A 19,530-nucleotide genomic window follows, 5' to 3' on the forward strand; every position below is an offset into this window, starting at 1 on the left:
TAAAAAGTAAACGAAAAAAAAAAAATCCTGTCCTTTCCAAGCCGGAAGATTTCAAGCTTACACAAACCGGAAGTTCAAGAAAAGGAGGCGTATCAAGCCTAATTGTTTACGTGTGATCAGTGTCTGGCCAGTCACACTAAATAGCGGACTGCTCCGGTTATTTTCAGCAGATTTAGGACAGCTTCACTGAATTGTAATGCTCGGAGCAGAGCAATCTACTCTGTCTGAACTAGCGAAGATGACGGCCGCGAGTCAAGCAGAGAGGACTGTGCTGGTGAGAGACTGATTTGTGTTGAATACACCCAACGTTAAGCTGCTTCACAGACATATGCTAGGTCATTATGATTTGACTATGAACAAGTCATATTCAGATGTAGATTTCAGGTGCGTCGCAGCTGCGGATGTGTTTATTGCTTTGCCGTGCAGAGCTTGTTGGTGCAGTTTTGCAGAGCAGCTGGTGGGACAAAGTCCAAATTCATCCCAGTGTAAATAGTTCAGCAATCGTGACAGTGATTTGTCCTGCTTTATCATCGTAGCTCTGTTCAGTTTATCCTTTGATGTGCTACTGAAGTCTGATACTGACTGCTGTTTTTCCCAGCAATGCACCGATCGATTTAATTGTGCAACAGATTTAAAGTGATAGAAATGAAAATGGTTAGAATTTACGCACCTTTATGTTGTTGACTTATTTTGTTTAAAATAACGGCAGCTTCAGGCACCACTGACTTTCACTGGATTGTAAAAAAAAAAAAAATTGCAGTCAAAGTGATTGTGGATTTCAGTCTTATTTCGAGTTACACAGAAGAAAGGAAGCCATACCTTAGTCATGATGTGTGAATACATTTTTGACAGAATGTATATTTTTAGCGAAATATGTATTTACTATGTGCAACTTTTGTGTGCTGTAGGAAGAGGAATTTAATTGGCTGCTGAAAGAAGAGGTCCATGCGGTGCTAAAACAGCTGCAAGACATTTTGAAGGTATCTCCAGATACTTACTACATGGTTTACGACAGAATAATTTTGTATTATTAAGCAAAAAAAAAAATGCATTAATAAAATGGTATTTATCTGCTTTCACTAAAGGAGGCATCAAGGCGTTTTTCAATGCCATCACCAGGTCTGGAAGGACAACTGAAACAAGAGAACTTCATTCTGGGCAGCTCAACGTAAGAGCCCTGAAATCAGACTATTCTCTAGTTTGGAAAAGTTTAGATTTAAAGTATACAGTAATGAATGGTTTTTGTTATTACAGTTTTATGGGAACATGTACAGTGCTGAAGATGTGTACAACACGTATAGAAATACTTTTAAATTAAACTATTTTAAATTTGCATATGATTTAGGATGGACCAGGTGAAAGGGGTTTTGACACTACAAGGAGAAGCTCTAACTCAGGCTGTGAGTATGTTTCACAACATCATGAAAATAAAGTCAGCTTTCAGCAAGAAAGGCACTGCTTTGCTTCTGGTGCTTCAATTGGACTTTTTAAAATTTATAAAAGACTATAGGTGCATCCCCCAAATCACGTACTTGTGTACTATTCTGTGATGTTTTGTAGTATAAATAGTGTGAGTAGTGTGTTCACACTGAAAATTCCAAAAAGGAAAGTGCACTTTAAATATCCGGATAATGCACTTAAATAACTGGGGAAACAATGTTGGACACTCCAGCTTTAATTACATAGTGAAGGGGGAGGGGCTATCAGACTCTGTTTATGAATGACAAAATAACTTATATATATTTCATGCACTATGTACTCAATCATGCGTAGTGTGTCATTTTGGACACCGCTTATATTTAACAAAACCTCTTTGTCAGCCAGTGGAATTGCAACACTTTGCAGTGCAGTTTATCTGAGCTCATTGATTACTTTTGCTGTTATTAGACTTTATATAAAATGGAAAGAATAATTTTATTTCATTTTTTTTCTTTGCAGGATATTAATATTAAAGTCTCTAAAAGCAGTCAAGTCATGCATTTTGCATTCCGCGACGATAAACAATGGAAACTGCAACAGGTAATGTTTCTTTCTCTCTCTCTCTCAATGATCTTTAAAAAACATTAATAAATGAATAAATCAAAACAAGATCTTTAAAATGCCTTATTTCAACATAATCTCTTTTGGGGTGGTTTATATATTATAAAAATGGCTGTTAAACGCATCTTGCCCCTCCTCAGATTCAGGATGCCCGAAACCATGTGAATCAGACCCTGCAGTTACTAAGCAGCCGTGACGAGAGTTACACCTTCAAAACTGGCGCTGAAGTCAATAAGGTTTGTTTTTCACCATACAATAAGGTTTATATTTCATTAATATTTGGAGTTGATGTCCAGGGGACAGATTCACAAAAATCTTCTGAGAAAAAAAAAAGAATATAGGAAACTTCTAAAAACAAATACATACATTCTTTGTACACAAGTACACTCTTAATAAGTTCTCATGTTTACTTAACAACATTTAATTTTAAGAAGGCGACTGTCTTTTTGTGCTGCCTGCAGGTTATATTCTCATTACTGTCTGCACTCAGATTCCCTTTTTTTTTTTTTTTTTTTTTTTTTTGTCTATTTTAAAGTCATTCAAGATGTGCTCCATCTTTCTTGTGTGTGTGCTGCTAGTATGAACGTGCTAAATACTACCTAAAATTGATGTAACTTAAAATGAAATTTAAAAAAAACAAGGTCCAAAAAGTTGCCTTTATAGGGGAATTTACAGTAAAGACCCTTGGACCAGGTGTGTTGAATGAAGGCCAGAAGTCAAGAGATTCGATCAAAAATGAAGAAAATTTACTGAAGATAGTTTGCAGTTTCATCAGCAGAAATCAGCTTCAAGACTCACAATTGAGTTCGTAGGCCGCTCTGCATTCATGTGCTAGACACCAACAGTTATACTCTTAACAGAGGTCACTAATTACGTCAATACATGGGTAAGCAAGATTCTGGTTGGTAGATAAACTTAGAAAATCTCCACACATGGACGTAAAACTCGAAGCATATCTTGTAGTGATTATATTTGGTGACAACTGATCAGAGGTCAGACGCAGTAGGTCTCTCCAGAGACGTATATCTGTTACCCTGGACATCAGGGTGACGGCAAATGACGATTTCCTCCCAGAGATCTCTCTCTGCATCTAGCTGCAAAGACAGACATTCACACACATACGCAGAGAACACTTATCTGTACTTCAAAGTTGCCGGGCTCTGCCCTGAATATTATCAAATATGGTTAACTACACACACACACAATGAGATCAGCTTCTTAGAGAGTAAAAAGGCAGACTAAAGCTATATTCAACTTATTTTCTAACATGCATAAATGTAACTTTGATAAACTATTATTCAAGAAATATTATAATTAACATTATTGTGAGGGCCATTGTAGATCTGCAATCCATTCCTTCACCTTAACTATAAAAGTTTACTTAGAATGATTTCTAAGAATATTCTTTTCAGTAATCCAAATTCTTCACAAGTTTTCTCTCTAGAAATGTTCGATGTTTGGCCCCTGGTTTTCTTCATGTGTACTTCTATGGCTCATATGTGCAGAATTGAACTCTCCCATGAGTATATTTGAAGCTGTTGTGCGCTACAGGTTACTCAAGAATAGGACCACTCTTTCCTTACAATCAACCTTTTCACTGGTACTGTATGTGAAGTGAGATTGCACATAATTCGTGTTTCAGCTTATGGATGCAGTAATGCTTCAGTTGACCCGAGCCAGAAACAGACTGACGACCCCGGCCAGCATGACGCTTCCTGAGCTCGCAGCCAGTGGCTTAATGGTTAGTAGTGGACCATCACTTGATCATCAAATGTGGATTCTCCATATGCTCTTGTGAAATATTTTTCCTGTTCTTTCTAGAAAATGTTCACGCCTCCAATGCCTGGTGACGTGATGGTGAACTTCTATATCAATCTCAGTAAACTGTGTTTGACAGTGTATCAACTACATGTACTGCAGCCTAACACTACTAAGGTATCAAACCATTGGCACTAAAAAAAATAAAACGACTAGTTTTTTACAGTTATTCTTAACAAGAACGTGTGTGTGTGTGTTTTTTTTTTTTAAATGCACAATCTTTTTTTATTTCTGTTAGAACTTCAAATCAGCAGGAAGTTCAGTGCTGCATAATCCAGGAGCAATGTTGTAAGTGCTCATGTTTCCTGTTTTCATGCTGCAACACCAGCAGTCAGTCTCAAACAGTTTCATAATGTGTTTTTGTCACATTAGATGATTATTTATTTTATTTTATTTTTTTCTCTCAAGTGAATACAGCAATACCAAGTTTGAGGTGAGCCACGTCCATAAGGTGGAGTGTGTGGTGCCATGGCTGAATGACACGCTGGTGTTTTTCACCATTTCCCTGCAGCTCTGTCAGCAGCTCAAAGATAAGGTGGGTGTGGCCTGTTGATATGGTAACGATGTCATCTCACGTGCACACTCGCTGTCATAATTTAAGAACAATGCATGGTAACAGAACAATGTCAGAGGGTTATCAGAGCTATTGAGTTTTGAATTAGTGCTGCATTGATTGTTGATTAATTACTTGATATTGTAATGCCTAAGAAAACATTTTTTTGATTTTGATTAATAGAATTACTACGATCATTCTTAATTACTGACAATGATTTTCAAAGCTTTAAGCCTTCAAAGGTTTTTTTTTTTTTTTAAAGATTTAAAAAAAAGTTTTTGAAAAGTCACTTATGCTCACCAAGGCTGCATTTATTTGATCAAAAATACAGTAAAAACAATATTGTGAAATAATAATATTGCAATTTAAAGTAATTGTTTTCCATTTTAATATTTTTAAATGTAATTTAGTCCTGTGACGGAAAAGCTGAACTTTCAGCAGCCATAACTCCAGTCTTCAGAAATCATTTTAATATGTGACCCTGGACCACAAAACCAGTCTTAAGTCGCTGGGTTATATTTGTAGCAATAGCCAAAAATACATTGTATGGGTCAAAATTATAGATTTTTTTCCAAAAATCATTAGGATATTAAGTAAAGATCATGATATTTTGTAAATTCCCTACTGTAAAGTTGTCCAAATGAAGTTCTTAGCAATATTTAAAGGCGATTTTCTCAATATTTAGATTTTTTTTTGCACCCTCAGATTCCAGATTTTCAGATAGTTGTATCTCGGCTAAATATTAATAATAATTAAATAAGCTTATTTATTCAGCTTTCAGATGATGTAGAAATCTCAATTTCGAAAAATTGACACTTAAGACTGGTTTTGTCGTCCAGGGTCACACATGCTGATTTGCTGCTTAAGAAACATTTTCTTATTATCAATGTTGAAAACATTGTCCTTTAATATTTTTAATGGAAACTGTGAATATATATTTTTTTTTTCAGGATTTTTTTTTTTTGATGAATGTTTAAAAGAACAACAGAATTTATTTGAAATAAATTTTTTAAACCTAATTCTCTATTATTGTACCTTTTTAATCAATGCAATGCATCCTTTCTGAATGAGAAAAAAAAAAAAAACTTATGAAACCCAAACATTGAACTCTACTGTAAAATGTGGATCAGACCTGGGTTGCGTTTCCCAAAAGCATCGTAAGCTTAAGTACATCGTACACTCATTGAAACCAATGGAGCTACGATCAACTTAGGCTTACGATGCTTTTGGGAAACGTAGCCCAGGTAAAATTCACCAGTTGTTGTTAATGATTGTCCTGTAGACTAATTCAGATATCTGTGTGATACGCCATTTACTTTGCAAAACACAAAGCAAAACTTTGACACGGGGGAGCAGATCTAAATGGAATGCTGTAATCAATGTGTCATTGCCTAATAGATGATCATTTCACATGTTCATTTCTTTCCTTTTATTTGCAGATTTCTGTCTTCTCTAGTTTCTGGAACTACAGACCCTTTTAAGCTATATCTGACCAAAACCCTACAGTCAGTGATAATAAATATGATAAAATTATTATGCTCTAGGATGCACTAGGAACAAAGAATTCCATGAACAAGCTCCCTGAAATAATCTGTGACTTTACTATATGACCATGTATTCATTTTATGTGCTTTATTGTTCAGTATGTGTCCTGCAGCAGAAGTAGAGTGCGCGGTGTATGTAGTAAACAAACTGAATTCGTTCATTTGAAGCAACAGGCTCTTCAGATGAAGGTATTCAGTGACATGTTTTTGTGCTTATGCAGTATTTGTCACTGTCAGTTTTGACTCTGTCAGTAATCTTGCCGCTATTGAAGTTAACCTCATCTAATATGTGTTTAGGCTTTAGGAAGGAAATGCTACTAAATACACAATGCTTATGTTCGTGTCACAGAAACTGTGAAATATTCTAGTTGATTTGTTGAGAGACCTCTTCAAACTCATTTTACCAGTGTTTTTGCCTTTTAGTCCAGGGGGTTGTAACACTTGAACATTATCTGATGCCAGGGACGATCATCAATGCAGAAAAGTACAAGCATTGAGACATTATCATATGCTTATGAATGTGCATAAATGACCAATAGTGTATTTGCCATTGTGACTCAACTGTGGTATGACTATTAACACTAAATGACCGATAACCGTGAACAGGTCAGGGCTTCATATTCCATTATTTGATTAAAATTACACACATTCCTGAGGATGGCTGATTAGGGAGCAGAGTTCAGCATTCCGTGATGAAAAAAAGACTATTATTATGTCAAGCGATAGTTCAGATGCTGTTCAGGGTTTGATCGTTACAGAAAGGTTTCGCTGTGCTGATGGTTCATTTACTTTGTCAGCCTTGTTTATTTATTGCAAAAATGTATTTATTTCATGTTAAATGCACTTAATTTGTGTCCTTGATTTCTTGCATGTTAATTTGAATATTGATTCACATTTAAGGAAAAGCTATTTTTATGTATATTTCATGCTTAATATGGAATATTTTGTGCAATAAACATACTATCAACATTATGAACTTTGCTTTGCTCTTCTCCCATTTCTCAATATTCTTTACACGGAATAAATTATCCAGTGCTTATGTCTAAATAAAATGTATAGGCAAAGGTACATTTTATTTGGTATATGCGGTTCATTTAAAGGTATGTATTTGATTTTGTTTACAAAGTTTAAATGTATACATTCTAAAAAGTTAACCAAACATTGACACTCATTTTTCTAAGGTAGAGTTTTTAACAAGTAAAGCATTGCTTATCTGTTTGCAAGTCTCATTTGCATTTTAAACTTTTTTTTTTTTTTTATCTTCTATAGTGTGTAGGTTCTGTATTATATACATTTCAGATTTAAGTCAAGCTTTAGAAAGAAATCCACTAAAAACACATAAGTCTTGGACAAGGCTGGTTGAAGAAGAGATTGTAGGTTAAGTGGCATCTGGGAAGACCAGTTTTAACAGCCAGGTTCCAGATTAACCATACTACTCAAAGAACAACCAAAAACAAGTCAGTTTCAATAGATGCCATTTGTTAATGGCCTGCACTGGATCCATCCAGGAAAATTGCTATAACGTGCTTCAATAAAGTGTTTAAATAACCAATGTCTTCAAAACTGGTAAGCAAGCTTGTAAATAAGATCTCTGATGAAGTGAATCTGGTATCTGCAATGTAACTTAAATCATGTGATTTCCTGGGTAAATATTAACAGCAGTTTTACCCGGTTTTTGCTTTTATCATCCCTATAAGGAAGTATCTACCTAAAATATCTTTCTCCTTCCATTATATTACTTCTTCACATATAAATAATGATTAGGTGGCATAACAGATAGAGAAAAAAATAGATGTAGCGGTGCCTGTTGTTTCTGGAAGATCATGGCTCCATTCCCATATTGTCGATGCCCACCTTCTGTCTTCTCGGCTGTAACGTGGAAACACTTGCCGTCACCACAAATGTCATGACAGTTATATTGTTTCATGAATCTATTGAGAGGTTATCTGTGAGATTACACCAGTAGCAGTCTGACCTTCTCATCACAGCAGCAGCAGCAACAGCAGCGGATGAGAACCAAGATAACCAGCAACAGGACCATGCCTATGGACATTTAACATCGTCTTGATTCTTAATTACTTATCTGCATTTCTTATTTTTGCATAATTCTGTCTTACCTATAAAGATGAAGAAAACTGCAAACGAGGCAATGTCCCAGTCCGACTGAAACATCTTCTTTGATTGTAGTCTTGAGACCACATCATTGAACTGGTTCTCAAAATCCTGTTGAATGTTCTTATCCATAACTTCAGTACAATTCCTGAATGGAGGGAATTTTATTAATTACACAAGCTGTTAACGAATATTTTTAAAAGAGGAACTATGAAAATAAAAGCCTGATGCCCTAAACGAATCCAACCTGTTCAACATACAAATGTACTCAAATGACTTCCTGAATAAACAGGAAGTTTTTCTTTCTAGTTTTCGACGAAAATAACTGAAATAAACCACCACGAGAATCTTAAGGTATAAACTATATTCTAAACTTCAGAAAAATGTATTTTGAATTAAGAAACTAGATATTATACGGGAAAAAAATGGCGTACTTCAAAGAAAATCAAAGAACTCCATCCTTATGTAGACTAATCGTATATAAACAGATACTCTTTTAATAATCTGCCTAATGTGGCGTATTTTCTACTTCACAAACTGTCCTAATGTATCTTTCAGAGGAATTATCGATCACTCACCTGTTGTTTTCGTTTGTGGTATTTCCGGTTACTGCGTACACACCTGTTGCTGTGGCGCTTTTGAGCAGACTGTTCAACCTCTCAGACAGTTTTGCGGAAGTGCGATGATTGCACAAAACTACAGGAATCTAGTCATAAAGTATTGGCCTTTATGTGGTGTTGACAAAATATTAACCACAGAGAATACACCATACCCTACTTAATATTAAATCAGCTGACAGGTCGTCCAGGTGATATGTGAAATAAATGTTCACTGTTTCATAAAAGCATGAGACTTGGTACACTTGTATAGTTTGCGGCCCTAAACATTTTCAGAAATGGAGCCATCGCAAAAACACCTCGTGGTTGCCATGGCGAACATTTTACTTTCCGCCATAACCAAATTATGTATTTTGTGTCATATCTCCTGAACCAAACCTGATAACACAGAAAAGGTGATGTCTACACCTATGGTCTGATGACCAAGGATTACAACGATACCATATACAACAACATAAACTGTTCAGGTGAAGAGTTCATGGTGAAATCAGCAATGTGAGAAAGAAATCACAGTATCTGAGCATCACAGTATCACAGCATTTACAACAGTCCATATTATTTCTATTAATTTTTACTTTCTTTGATAATTAACTAATATTTCATTCAATAATACATTAAAAGATTGTTTTCAAGAATACTATCTCTAACACTATTTCAGAGATATATATATAAAAAAAATCTCTGGTAAGTGTAGTGTGTTTCCAATACATTCTTGTTCTCTCTCAACATACGCTCTAACATCACACACAGACGGCGTTATCGCGATCAGGTGAACAGTTAATGGTTAATTCAGTGACTTTATGAGAAGGATTTCAAAGAAAATGCAGAATGAAATTTCAAACATATTTTATGTTAACTTAATTTACAATCAGTCTCTGAGTTGTATATTATGTTGTCCACAAGGGGGAAGCCAGGGTCCTGCATGCGGGCGGGTACACGTAGGTGAACCACTAATATTTAATGTAACGGGTGGAATAATATTTATGTGTAGAGTGTGGTGCTAGTGCGGGCCGGACGATGACAAGCACAGTCAGGTTGTGGGTCACCAAGACTATTTCGACTCGGTCCAGTACACGCTGAGCAATGTAGCCAATGGCGCTGCCACTGATTGACAGCTCACCATTAACTCTTCACCTGAACAGTTTATGTTTTTGTGTATGGTATCGTTGTAATCATTGACCATCAAAACATAGGGGTAGACATCCCCTTCACTGTCAGGTTTGGTTCAGGAGATATGACACAAAATACATAATTTGGTTATGGCGGAAAGTAAAATGGTCGCCATGGCAACCACGAGGTGTTTTTGCGATGGCTCCATTTCTGAAAATGTTCAGGGCCCTAACCTGTACAATTGTATCAAGTTTCATGCTTTTATGAAAAAGTGAACATATCACCTCAAATTTTGCACATATCACCTGGACTAAGGTGTAATATGCGGTCTGTAGTCCATTCAATAAATAATTTCTTTAGATTTGCGATGTATTCAATGTTCTTTATTCAGATTCAAGTAAGGTAAACATAAACAGAATTAAAAAATATGTGATCCTGGACCACAAAACCAGTCATAAGGGACAATTTTTTGAAATTGAGATTTATACATCATCTGAAAGCTGGATAAATAAGATTTCTATTGATGTATGTTTGACAATATTTGGCCGAGATACTATTTGAATATCTGGAATCTGAGGGTGCAAAAAAAAAAAAATCTAAATAGAGAAAATTGCCTTTAAAGTTGTCCAAATTAAGTTCTTAGCAATGCATATTACTAATCAAAAATTAAGTTTTGATATATTTATGGTAGGAATTACAAAATATCTTCATGGAACATGATCTTTACTTATCCTAATGATTTTTGGCATAAAATAAAAATTTATAATTTTGGCCCATACAATGTATTTTTGGCTATTGCTAGAAATATACCCGTGCTACTTATGACTGATTTTGTGGTCCAGGGTCTCAATCAACAACAACAACAAAATGAATAATAATAGTATTAAAAGGAGAAGTGGAGTGTCAGTAATAAGACAATAGAAAGATAATAAGAAAGAAAGAAAGAAAAAGACTATTGTGATGGAGGGTCTAGTACCAATCTTCCACTACAGGGGTCGCTGTCTCACTTTATTCATTATGTGAGGAATGACCTCTGACCCTTTGTTTACGTGGAAGGAGACCTGTTCGTGCTTCCGGGTTTTAGTTCTGCAGTTATCTGCTCAGTTTTAAAGAGATGGCTACGGTACCGGTCCAGTCTCTCCGGGTCTCAGAGATTAAAGACCCCACCCTTTTATTTGAACGGTACAGTACGGAGGAGATCCGCGCTGTCGAGAGGAAAGTGCGCGGAGAGATCGAGCAGAAGAAGGAGGAACTTCGACAGATGGTCGGTGAACGTTACCGGGATTTGATCGACGCCGCTGACACGATCGGTGAGATGAGACAGTGCTCGGAGAGTGTCGTTCAGTCCATCCAGGACATGTACCGGTACTGCCACAAACTGAAACAGGCGAAACACGCCCCTCAGTCCAGCGGCAAAGCTGAGGTAAAGCTCTTGTGTTGCTCTCATTCTGGAGTACTGGGACAAAACAACCTGTCAAAAATGAAAATAATAAAGTTTATGTATATTTTATTCTGACTTAATTTATTCAGTGTGGTCAGAGATTCTCGCCTGCAAGAGTGCAACTTGTTTCTTTCAGCTTTATCTATCTGTCTGTCTGTATGTCTGTCTATCTATCTATCTATCTGTCTCAAACGTATAAGGTGTAGTATCACAATTTATGTATTTGATAAATACAGTGGTGCCCAAACTTATTCGAACACTAGTATTTTCAGCAGCTAAAAATGGTTTTAAGTCAGTTAAGTCATGAATTTTCTTTATCATTTAACTTCTATTAACTAAATTAAATCGACATTTGGTGTGACCATCCTTTGCATTTAAAGCAACTTTTGGCCTCGGTGCACTTGCGCATATAGTTTTTCAGGGAGCTTTTTTGCAGGTAGGTTTCTTGAAGCATCTTGGAGACGTTGCCACGGTTGTTCTGGATGTAGTCTCAGTTTGTTCTGTTTCTTCATGTTATTCCAGACAGACTGGATGATGATCAGATCTCTGTGTGGAGCACTGGCTGTTGTCAAACAGAAACCTCTGGATTATTATTACAATTAATGGCAAAATGAATGTTTGGAAATGTAAACTGATATTTACTACTGACACACTACAGCAAAAGATAATAACTGAGTGAACACCATTTTTAGCTGCTGAAAATACTAGTGTTCTAATAATTTTGGCCACCACGGAATATTTATATATGCATATATAGATTTTTATATTGTGTATATATTGTTGTCAATGCCTCCAGTCTTTATTGGTAACCAGTTTCTATCATTATACAATAAATCCCCAAATTGTTAGATATTCATGAGATTGGTTATGTTGAGTATATTGAGATTGATATTCATGTGTTGGGAACGTGTTTTGTTCCTGCCAGGGTCAGAAACAGTCGCAGGAGAAATTCTACACAATGGCGTCACAGATAAAGCTCCTTCTGGAGATCCCTGAGCGTGTGTGGAGTGCGATGGAGTCCTCTCAGTACCTGCAGGCCACACAGCTCTACCTGCTGTGCTGTCACCTTCACAGCCAGCTACACTTGGAGGGAGGAGGGCATCAGTACAGCCCCATCCTCTCTCACTTCCCCATCCTGGTGCGCCAGGTAGCAGCTGCTGGTCATTTCAGGTACATTATGGAATTACACCCAACAATGAAAACCGAAAATGACAAGTCTGTCATCAGTTACTCACCCTCAGGTTATTCCAAGCCCATAAGACTTTGGTTCATCTTCAAAACACACATGAAGATTCATTGATAGTTTTATAAGATTAATAAATTTTTAATGCCTTAATAACTTTTTTGGGTCTTGTATGTTTTGATCACCTGGACCTTTAATGGAGGTCAGAAACCTCTCAGATTTCATTAAAAATATCTTAATTTGTTTTTCAAAGATTAACCAAAGTCTGGAAGGTTTGGAATGACATGAGAATGAGTAAATTATGACAGAATTGTCATTATTGGCCGTACTACCACTTTTAAAGGCTTTGGCTCAGTTTTTTTCTCTTACTAAAAGCTATTTGTCTTTATCTGTAGGTCTACCATCTTATTGGAGAGTAAGTCTGTGCTGCGCGGCCGAGCGGTGTCTGATCAAGCGATCGCTGAAGCGCTGGTCTCCACTATGCTCCTGGAAGACAGCTCCCCTCGCCAGGCGCTTGCTGATTTCCTGCTGGCTAGGAAAGCTTCCATTCAACAACTGCTCAATCAGCCCCAGCATGGTGAATAACTTTAATAATATATGAATAACCTTTTAGCTTATGAATACGTAAAGTTTTACTCTTATTTGTTCTTAGTTTATTTATTGAGATGTGATGCTGTCCCTCTGTTAGGTGCTGGTGTTAAAGCACAGGTTTGTTCTTTGGTGGAGCTGCTGGTCACCACACTGTACCAGGCGTATGCTGTGTTTTACGTGCCCCCGGAGGGCCAAGTGTCCGATACCGGTTTGGGATGTGGCCTGCTTTTCACTACCTTGGAGAATGTGACCTCCAACACATCTGGTGGGTTATCGATTTTTCATTCCCGTTGTGATGTTCAGACATTGGTGTAAGGGGTCACCAGGGTTGAAAATGAAAGCTTGGGGCAAAAATGCCACCAAAAGGAACAAATATGCCCCCAAATTCAAGATGCACACATTTCTGGCCAGTGCAATAAATGCAATGGCCAATCAGAGGTGTTTAGATTAGTCACCACTGAAAACGATGGTTTTGTTCAATGCTCATGCTGCTCACTGAATGAACTCTGCACTCTCACATATTCTCTCATCGTAAACATCAGAATACAGGCATGATGTAATAGATTTGTTTTGCAGTGTAGACAGCCTCAGTGATTTTTCAGCTTGAATTTAGAAAAATAACCCCGTTCAAAAGTTTACATACACTTGTTTCTTAATACTGTGTTGTTACCTGGATACCTACAGCTGTGTTTTTTTGTTTAGTGATAGTTGTTCATGAGTCCCTTGTTTGTCCCGAACACTTAAACTGCCTGCTGTTCACGAGTCCCTCAGTTGTCCTCAGTGTGAAAAGATGGAAAAGCTCTCAAAATCATACAGTTATGGTTGGAAAGGATTCAAATACACAAAATGCTGGAAAACCAAAGAATTTGTGGGATTTTTCTGAAGAACAGCAGGCAGTTTAGCTGTTCAGGACAAACAAGGGACTCATGAGCAACTATCACTAAACAAACAAACACAGCTGTGGATCATTCAGATAATAACGCAGTATTAAGAATCAAGTTTTAACTAACTTGACTAAAAACAAAGATGTGATTTTCTGTGAAATCCAGGGAAAGAGAAGAAAGTTCTGGACAAGGAGATGAGCACAGGAAGCTGGTTTAAATACCTTCCCCCTTCAGTGATGAACTTCCAGCCTGCCCTTCGGACACTAGCGCAGCCTATACAGAGGGAGCAGCTCAGAGACACGCTACAGCAGTGGATTGATACGTATGTCCCTCCTACAAATGTTAATTAACATTACTCGGGATTTGTTTTAAACCCTCATTTGTCTTATAATAGCTGTAAGGAGGATATCCGCAGCGGAGTCAGCAGCCTTCTGGTCTATGTGAAGAGTCTGAAGGGTCTGGCTGCGATTCGGGATGCAGTGTGGGAACTGCTCAGCAGCGAGTCCATCAGTCAGCACTGGAGTACTGTGTGTCAGTCCCTCCTCGAGCGACCTCTGGCCTTGTGGGATGACCTTTTGCAGCAGCTCTTCCTGCAGCGACTTCAGGTACTCGTAACAAATTTAACTAGTTTAACTAGTCTGATAAGTGTGTTAGCACTGTTCACAACTGCTATTATCATACACTTGTGATCCCTTTACAAGTATTCAGGCAAGACAGATTGCTATTCTCACCTGGATGTAATATGTGTTTTAAACGCGTCTCTTTTGACCACCTGTAATTAGTGTATGGTATCTGACTATATACATAATTCACTATGTCAGGGTGGTACTGCTTGTTAATAAAGCAAAAAAAAAAAAAAATCATATATATATCAGAAAAAGTTGGAACACTGTTGTTCTGATTATTAGAATATTATTTTGATAATTCATAAATGTGTTATTGATTATCATTTTGTGCATTTTTTTTAGGCAATTGAATGAAAACACTAGTCTTGTTTACCCTTGATTTCTCTCTCTCTCTCTCTCTCTCTCTCTAGGCAATCACTCAGGAGGGCACCGAAGGGATCTCCAGCAGCTCCAGACAGCTCTTGTCTTCAGCTCTGAGGGATCTGCACGGTCAAGCCACAGCTGGGAGCTTCAGCCGCGGGGGGCAGTACGAGAGTGACGTTGCAGCTTTCCTGTGGTCTGAGTCTCAAGGTGACCTGCTCAGCGACACAGCCTGGGTGAGTGTAGCCCAGCGCAGCCCACAGCAGAAGAGCGGCCTGTCCATGAAGACCCAGGCCCTCACCCCCTGTGTTCAGACCTTCTGCTCTTCCCTGGACTCCAAGCTCAAAGCCAAATTAGATGATCTGCAGCACTACTTGCCCTCTGAAAAAAATGGCAAGGAGCTTTCAGAGACGGTCCCAGTCACCACTAACTCCCCTATTAACCGCTTTATGGATGCTGGAGCGGTGGAGGACACTCTTAGAGAGCACTGCTTGGCATGTGTCAGGGACATCCTTTCCAGCGTGCGTGCCGAGCTAGCTAACGCCCAGGCTAAGACCAACAGCCCCAGCCAGTTAAGTTCAGTGCTCTTTATGGCCAGACTATGTCAGTCAATGGGGGAATTGTGTCCTAGTCTGAAACAGTGCATTCTGGGGAAGCAGGGCAGCTTGGATCCCGTGAGCAGAGGCACTCCAAGACAAGGCAAGAAGTTAGGTAAAGGCAACACAGCCAAGGCAGCGGATGTCAGCCCAGCTCAGTCTAAGTGGATCTGTCTAAAAGAGGAACTCCTGTCCTGCAGCATGGAGGCCTATGGTATCTGGAGCTCCGCACTCACCAGGGTAAGGTGATGAACGCACTGTTTGTTTAAGAGCTGGAGGTGTTAACAATGCATTCTGAGAACAGGAAATCACCAGCGTGGATGTTTTTATGCAGAGAACACGTATTAGGGTAGCTTTTTAAGGCTTATATTCTGCAATAAAATTAAAATAAATAAAAATGTATTTCAGGCACTTGTTGGCAGCTTTGCTATGACTCTTCATGGTGGAACCGCTGGATCCATCCTGAGTACCGCGACAAATTGGGAAGAGCTTGAAATACAGGAAGAGACAGAGTCAGGAAACAATATAATGTCCAAAATACGCCTCCCTGTGCAGGTAACAGCTACATTTATTCTTTTATTATTATTAAAGTTAATATATTAATTTATATTATATATTAAATATTATTAGTATATTAAATGTTAATGAGACCTAATGTGGGCCACTTAATTATACCTTATTGCATATTGTGTTTCAATTTTTTTGAAACTCTCTAATATGATGATACACTTTTAAGGGACCACCTTCCTTAAAAAAAATAAAGTCAGTTATGTATTTTCGTTTATAATGACCCATTTAACAGAAGGTAAACAAATATGCTACATCACCTTTCAGAAGTTTGGAGTCAGTAAGATTTTTAAAATGTTGTTGAAAGAAGTCTCTTATGCTCACCAAGGCTGTATTTATTTAATCAAAAATACAATAAAAACAGTAATATTGTAAAATATTACTATAATTTAAAATAGCTTTTTAAATTTCATCTTCAGAACACAAATTAAAATATTTTTGATGCAATCCGAGATCTTTCTGACCCTCAATAGACAGCAAGGCAACTGACACGTTCAAGGCCCAGAAAGGTAGTAAGGACATCATTAAAATAGTCCATGTGATATCAGTGGTTCAACTGTAATGTTATGAAGCTACGAGAATACCTTTTGTGCACAAAGAAAACAAAAATAATGACTTTATTCAACAGTTTCATCTCTATATTTTTGGGTGAACTATTCCTTTAAAATAAGTAAAAATCTCCCTAGCACCCTCTTGTGGCCACCTGTATTGAAACCCCATGCAAAGTGTTTTATTGAACTAAAAGAATAGTGCTATATAAATTGTAGAATAATCATTTGATTTCTTTCTCTCTCTACAGCCATCATGGTATGTTCAGTCGTTACTCTTCCATCTGTGCCTTGAGGTCAATAGGGTCGGAGGTCACGCGTTACCAAAGGTCACTCTCCTGGACCTCTTGCGGGGTTGTCTAGACCAGGTGGTGAGTGAGTATGAAAAACTCACTCAGAAAACACAGAGCAAGGTGAGACGATCAAATGTTTTTTTTTTTTTATCCGTTCCTGCCTAGTCACTATAATAATGGAATAATTCTAGAAAACCTTGTTTGTCTCCTGTCCTTCTTTCCTCTGTCTCTAGGATGCAGCCCTCCCCATGACCCAGAACAGAGCTTTGCAGCTGCTGTTTGACCTTCGCTATCTCAGTGCCACTCTAGGGTCCCGCCTTGAAGAGGGCAGGAGTTCCCGCTCTCAGCAAGACCCAAGGTAACCTGTTCATAAGCTAAGGATGAGCACTCAGTCCTCAGTAGGAAGTAACAGCAATGACTGGTCATGAAAACACAATCATAGCGTGACTTGACCTTCCAACTTCAAAACAAAGCACAACCGATTACACCAAGAATAGCTCTTTCCTAAGAAGCAGACCTTTTACACTTTTCCTTAAATTCTTGCTGTTTGTTAAAGGATCCAGCAGGTCTGTGACTCCCTGGAAAGTCACATTGATCCGTTTGACCTGGATGTTTTCACTCCACATCTGAACAGTAACCTGAACCGACTCTCACAAAGGACCTCTGTAAGCACAGCCAATTTTTCTCCAACGAACCCTGTTTTAAACATCCTGCTGTTTAATTGGCCCATCCAATTTGCTTATTCTCATGTGATTTAGATTGGCATGGTGATTGCTGCCTTTAACAGCGTTTTATCCTGTGGGCAATTCTGTGCAACCTAATGTTGATTGAGTCTCATGTTGTTTCTAGGTGCTTTTAGGATTGTTGACTGGCACGGAGAAGCAGTTTACCTCTAGGACCAACAATATCAACTCTCAGGAACCATACAACATCCTTCCTTTGGCAAGCAGCCAGATCCGGTCAGTTTAAAGCTCTTATCTTACCCTTCACACTGTTTAACTCATTGTTATGTATTTATAGCTAGTTTATTGCTGTCATGCTGTATGTTTCATTGTTGTACAAGACAATAAAAATATATTTATTTAGAAACATCATAAACTCTTAATAGCACACTTTACTGAGCCTAATATTATGTTAAATTTAAAATGTAAAATAAAATTATACAAATATATCTTTTAAAAGGAATATTTTCTAAATGCAATCATTTAATTCATTTATATTTTAGTTCATTATGTTATGATTATGTTTAATGTTATTTATAATTTTTTATTTATTTTATTTCTCCTCAAGGTTTGGTTTGCTGCCACTGAGTATGACAAACTCTCGGAAGACTAATTTATCCACACATGGAGCAGATATCACTAGACCACTGGTAGGTTGCTTAAGCATTTGATGTGTACAATACTCAGAAGTAAACCATTGAGCCTCTATAATAGTAAACCATTGAAATCATTATAATATTTATTAAAAAAAAAAAAAAAAAACGAGTTCAGTTGGTGTTTTATGTTCTCATGGCTTTGCAAATGAGTCACTTTCTACCAATGCTCCCAGTTTTTCATGGCCTAGCAGAAGAGCTACTGGATCTCAAGGCGATAGGTGATGTGATATTGTGTAGTGCTGTTTCATTTTTTGCAGTGAGCTTGCAGTGAATAGTTTTGCATTTTCTGCACTTTAATCACTTTGGTTGCATCAGCTGATATGCTTTGTGAATGCAACACATGGCATAGCAGCACACAAATGCAGCTAATACATTATGAATATTGAGCAGTTTTAGCATCATCAATCACAACAGTTCATCTTGAGCTTAATACTTCTGTATTATAAGCAAACAACCATCATATAGTTACAGATTTCTCCACTGGTCCTTAAAACTGCTAAAATGTTTGCTTGTGGTGACACTTTTTGGCTTTTGCTGTGTGGAAAAACTATTTAAAGCTCTGCGGCTCAACATTATGAAATGCAAATCAGTTTTTAAGGCAGTTTACATGAGTGTTTAAATTTTATTTTTTTTCTATTTTAGGTGGCTCCCTCCTCTGCTTCTGCTCCACAGGACAGTTTCCGCCCAGGAAATCTCTTCAGGCAGTTAGCCAATCAAGAAGAGGAATCCGCTGCCCCTTCTCTCTTTAAATTAGGCTGGCTTTCTGGCATGGCCAAATAAACTTATTAAAAAGTTGGTCTTTTTTTAACCGTATACAACACTATGTAAAATAATATTTAAAATACATTTTGAAATGTTAAAACTGTGTCCAGTATTGCCTATTCTCACAAAATCACACAATATAAAGAGAAATTGCAATGCAAAGCATATTAATAAAAGGGTGAGATTAAATGAAAATTACACCTTTGTATTTATCAAGCACATTAACTATGATTTTGTGGCATTTTAATTATTTTATTCTAATTAAAATTGTAATTGAGTGAATCAGAAACACAATTTAGTTCTAATTTTTTCTTTGGAAATTACATTTTGGTGTAAATGTATATTTTATCATGATATGCTCATTAGTAACCCTAATTATAAGTTTGATTGTGTATATTCCATTTAAATTTTTTTGTATCTGAGAAATAATTAAAGGGGCTATTTTTTACTATTTAAGTAAAGAATATAAATTTGAATAAAATGGCTTTTTGACTGTAGATTTGTAAT

At 37.3% G+C, this 19,530-nt stretch overlaps 3 protein-coding genes across 5 annotated transcripts; 2 read left to right on the forward strand and 1 right to left on the reverse strand.

The window, feature by feature from the left end:
* The first annotated feature begins 72 nt into the window (after nucleotides 1–72).
* Nucleotides 73–6,927, forward strand: rogdi (rogdi atypical leucine zipper). Of its 2 annotated transcripts, none has more exons than XM_058768724.1 (11): nucleotides 73–274; nucleotides 909–980; nucleotides 1,086–1,168; nucleotides 1,346–1,400; nucleotides 1,939–2,019; nucleotides 2,181–2,276; nucleotides 3,683–3,781; nucleotides 3,862–3,975; nucleotides 4,097–4,146; nucleotides 4,267–4,393; nucleotides 5,851–6,927. In XM_058768724.1, the coding sequence occupies exons 1-11, from the start codon at nucleotides 197–199 to the stop codon at nucleotides 5,890–5,892; spliced, it is 897 nt and encodes a 298-aa protein (XP_058624707.1). In that variant the 5' UTR covers nucleotides 73–196; the 3' UTR covers nucleotides 5,893–6,927. The 2 variants fall into 2 exon arrangements, with proteins under 2 accessions (XP_058624707.1, XP_058624708.1); XM_058768725.1 differs by lacking the exon at nucleotides 73–274 and adding an exon at nucleotides 467–654.
* An 82-nt stretch (nucleotides 6,928–7,009) lies between these two features.
* smim22 (small integral membrane protein 22) lies at nucleotides 7,010–8,796 on the reverse strand. Its single transcript, XM_058768726.1, has 4 exons — nucleotides 8,646–8,796; nucleotides 8,073–8,215; nucleotides 7,931–7,998; nucleotides 7,010–7,824 (listed from the first exon to the last, which is right to left on the reverse strand). The coding sequence occupies exons 2-4, from the start codon at nucleotides 8,197–8,199 to the stop codon at nucleotides 7,777–7,779; spliced, it is 243 nt and encodes an 80-aa protein (XP_058624709.1). The 5' UTR covers nucleotides 8,200–8,215; nucleotides 8,646–8,796; the 3' UTR covers nucleotides 7,010–7,776.
* Nucleotides 8,797–10,832: 2,036 nt separating this feature from the next.
* On the forward strand, nucleotides 10,833–19,520 carry cog1 (component of oligomeric golgi complex 1). 2 transcript variants are annotated; one of them, XM_058771245.1, is made up of 15 exons: nucleotides 10,833–11,217; nucleotides 12,161–12,405; nucleotides 12,814–12,995; nucleotides 13,107–13,274; nucleotides 14,059–14,215; nucleotides 14,288–14,498; nucleotides 14,930–15,715; nucleotides 15,884–16,030; nucleotides 16,842–17,003; nucleotides 17,117–17,241; nucleotides 17,440–17,548; nucleotides 17,733–17,842; nucleotides 18,174–18,255; nucleotides 18,435–18,479; nucleotides 18,904–19,016. In XM_058771245.1, the coding sequence occupies exons 1-14, from the start codon at nucleotides 10,909–10,911 to the stop codon at nucleotides 18,447–18,449; spliced, it is 2,808 nt and encodes a 935-aa protein (XP_058627228.1). In that variant the 5' UTR covers nucleotides 10,833–10,908; the 3' UTR covers nucleotides 18,450–18,479; nucleotides 18,904–19,016. The 2 variants fall into 2 exon arrangements, with proteins under 2 accessions (XP_058627228.1, XP_058627227.1); XM_058771244.1 differs by lacking the exon at nucleotides 18,435–18,479 and having other exon boundaries at nucleotides 18,904–19,520.
* Nucleotides 19,521–19,530: the final 10 nt, after the last annotated feature.

The sequence above is a fragment of the Onychostoma macrolepis genome, chromosome 03 (assembly GCF_012432095.1).
Source record: "Onychostoma macrolepis isolate SWU-2019 chromosome 03, ASM1243209v1, whole genome shotgun sequence".
NCBI classification, from domain to species: Eukaryota; Metazoa; Chordata; class Actinopteri; order Cypriniformes; family Cyprinidae; genus Onychostoma; species Onychostoma macrolepis.

Bases quoted from the DNA above. Each gene is read 5' to 3' on its own strand.
- smim22 (XM_058768726.1), bottom strand. From the start codon at position 8,199: ATGGATAAGAACATTCAACAGGATTTTGAGAACCAGTTCAATGATGTG. The intron at 7,999-8,072 runs GTAAGACAGAAT...AAATGTCCATAG, and splicing joins AGTTTTCTTCATCTTTATAG to GCATGGTCCTGTTGCTGGTT. The intron at 7,825-7,930 runs GTCAGACTGCTA...TCCACGTTACAG, and splicing joins GCTGCTGCTGTGATGAGAAG to CCGAGAAGACAGAAGGTGGG.
- cog1 (XM_058771244.1), top strand. From the start codon at position 10,909: ATGGCTACGGTACCGGTCCAGTCTCTCCGGGTCTCAGAGATTAAAGAC. The intron at 11,218-12,160 runs GTAAAGCTCTTG...TGTTCCTGCCAG, and splicing joins AGTCCAGCGGCAAAGCTGAG to GGTCAGAAACAGTCGCAGGA. The intron at 17,843-18,173 runs GTCAGTTTAAAG...TTTCTCCTCAAG, and splicing joins TTGGCAAGCAGCCAGATCCG to GTTTGGTTTGCTGCCACTGA.
- rogdi (XM_058768724.1), top strand. From the start codon at position 197: ATGCTCGGAGCAGAGCAATCTACTCTGTCTGAACTAGCGAAGATGACG. The intron at 981-1,085 runs GTATCTCCAGAT...CTTTCACTAAAG, and splicing joins AGCTGCAAGACATTTTGAAG to GAGGCATCAAGGCGTTTTTC. The intron at 4,394-5,850 runs GTGGGTGTGGCC...TTTTATTTGCAG, and splicing joins GTCAGCAGCTCAAAGATAAG to ATTTCTGTCTTCTCTAGTTT.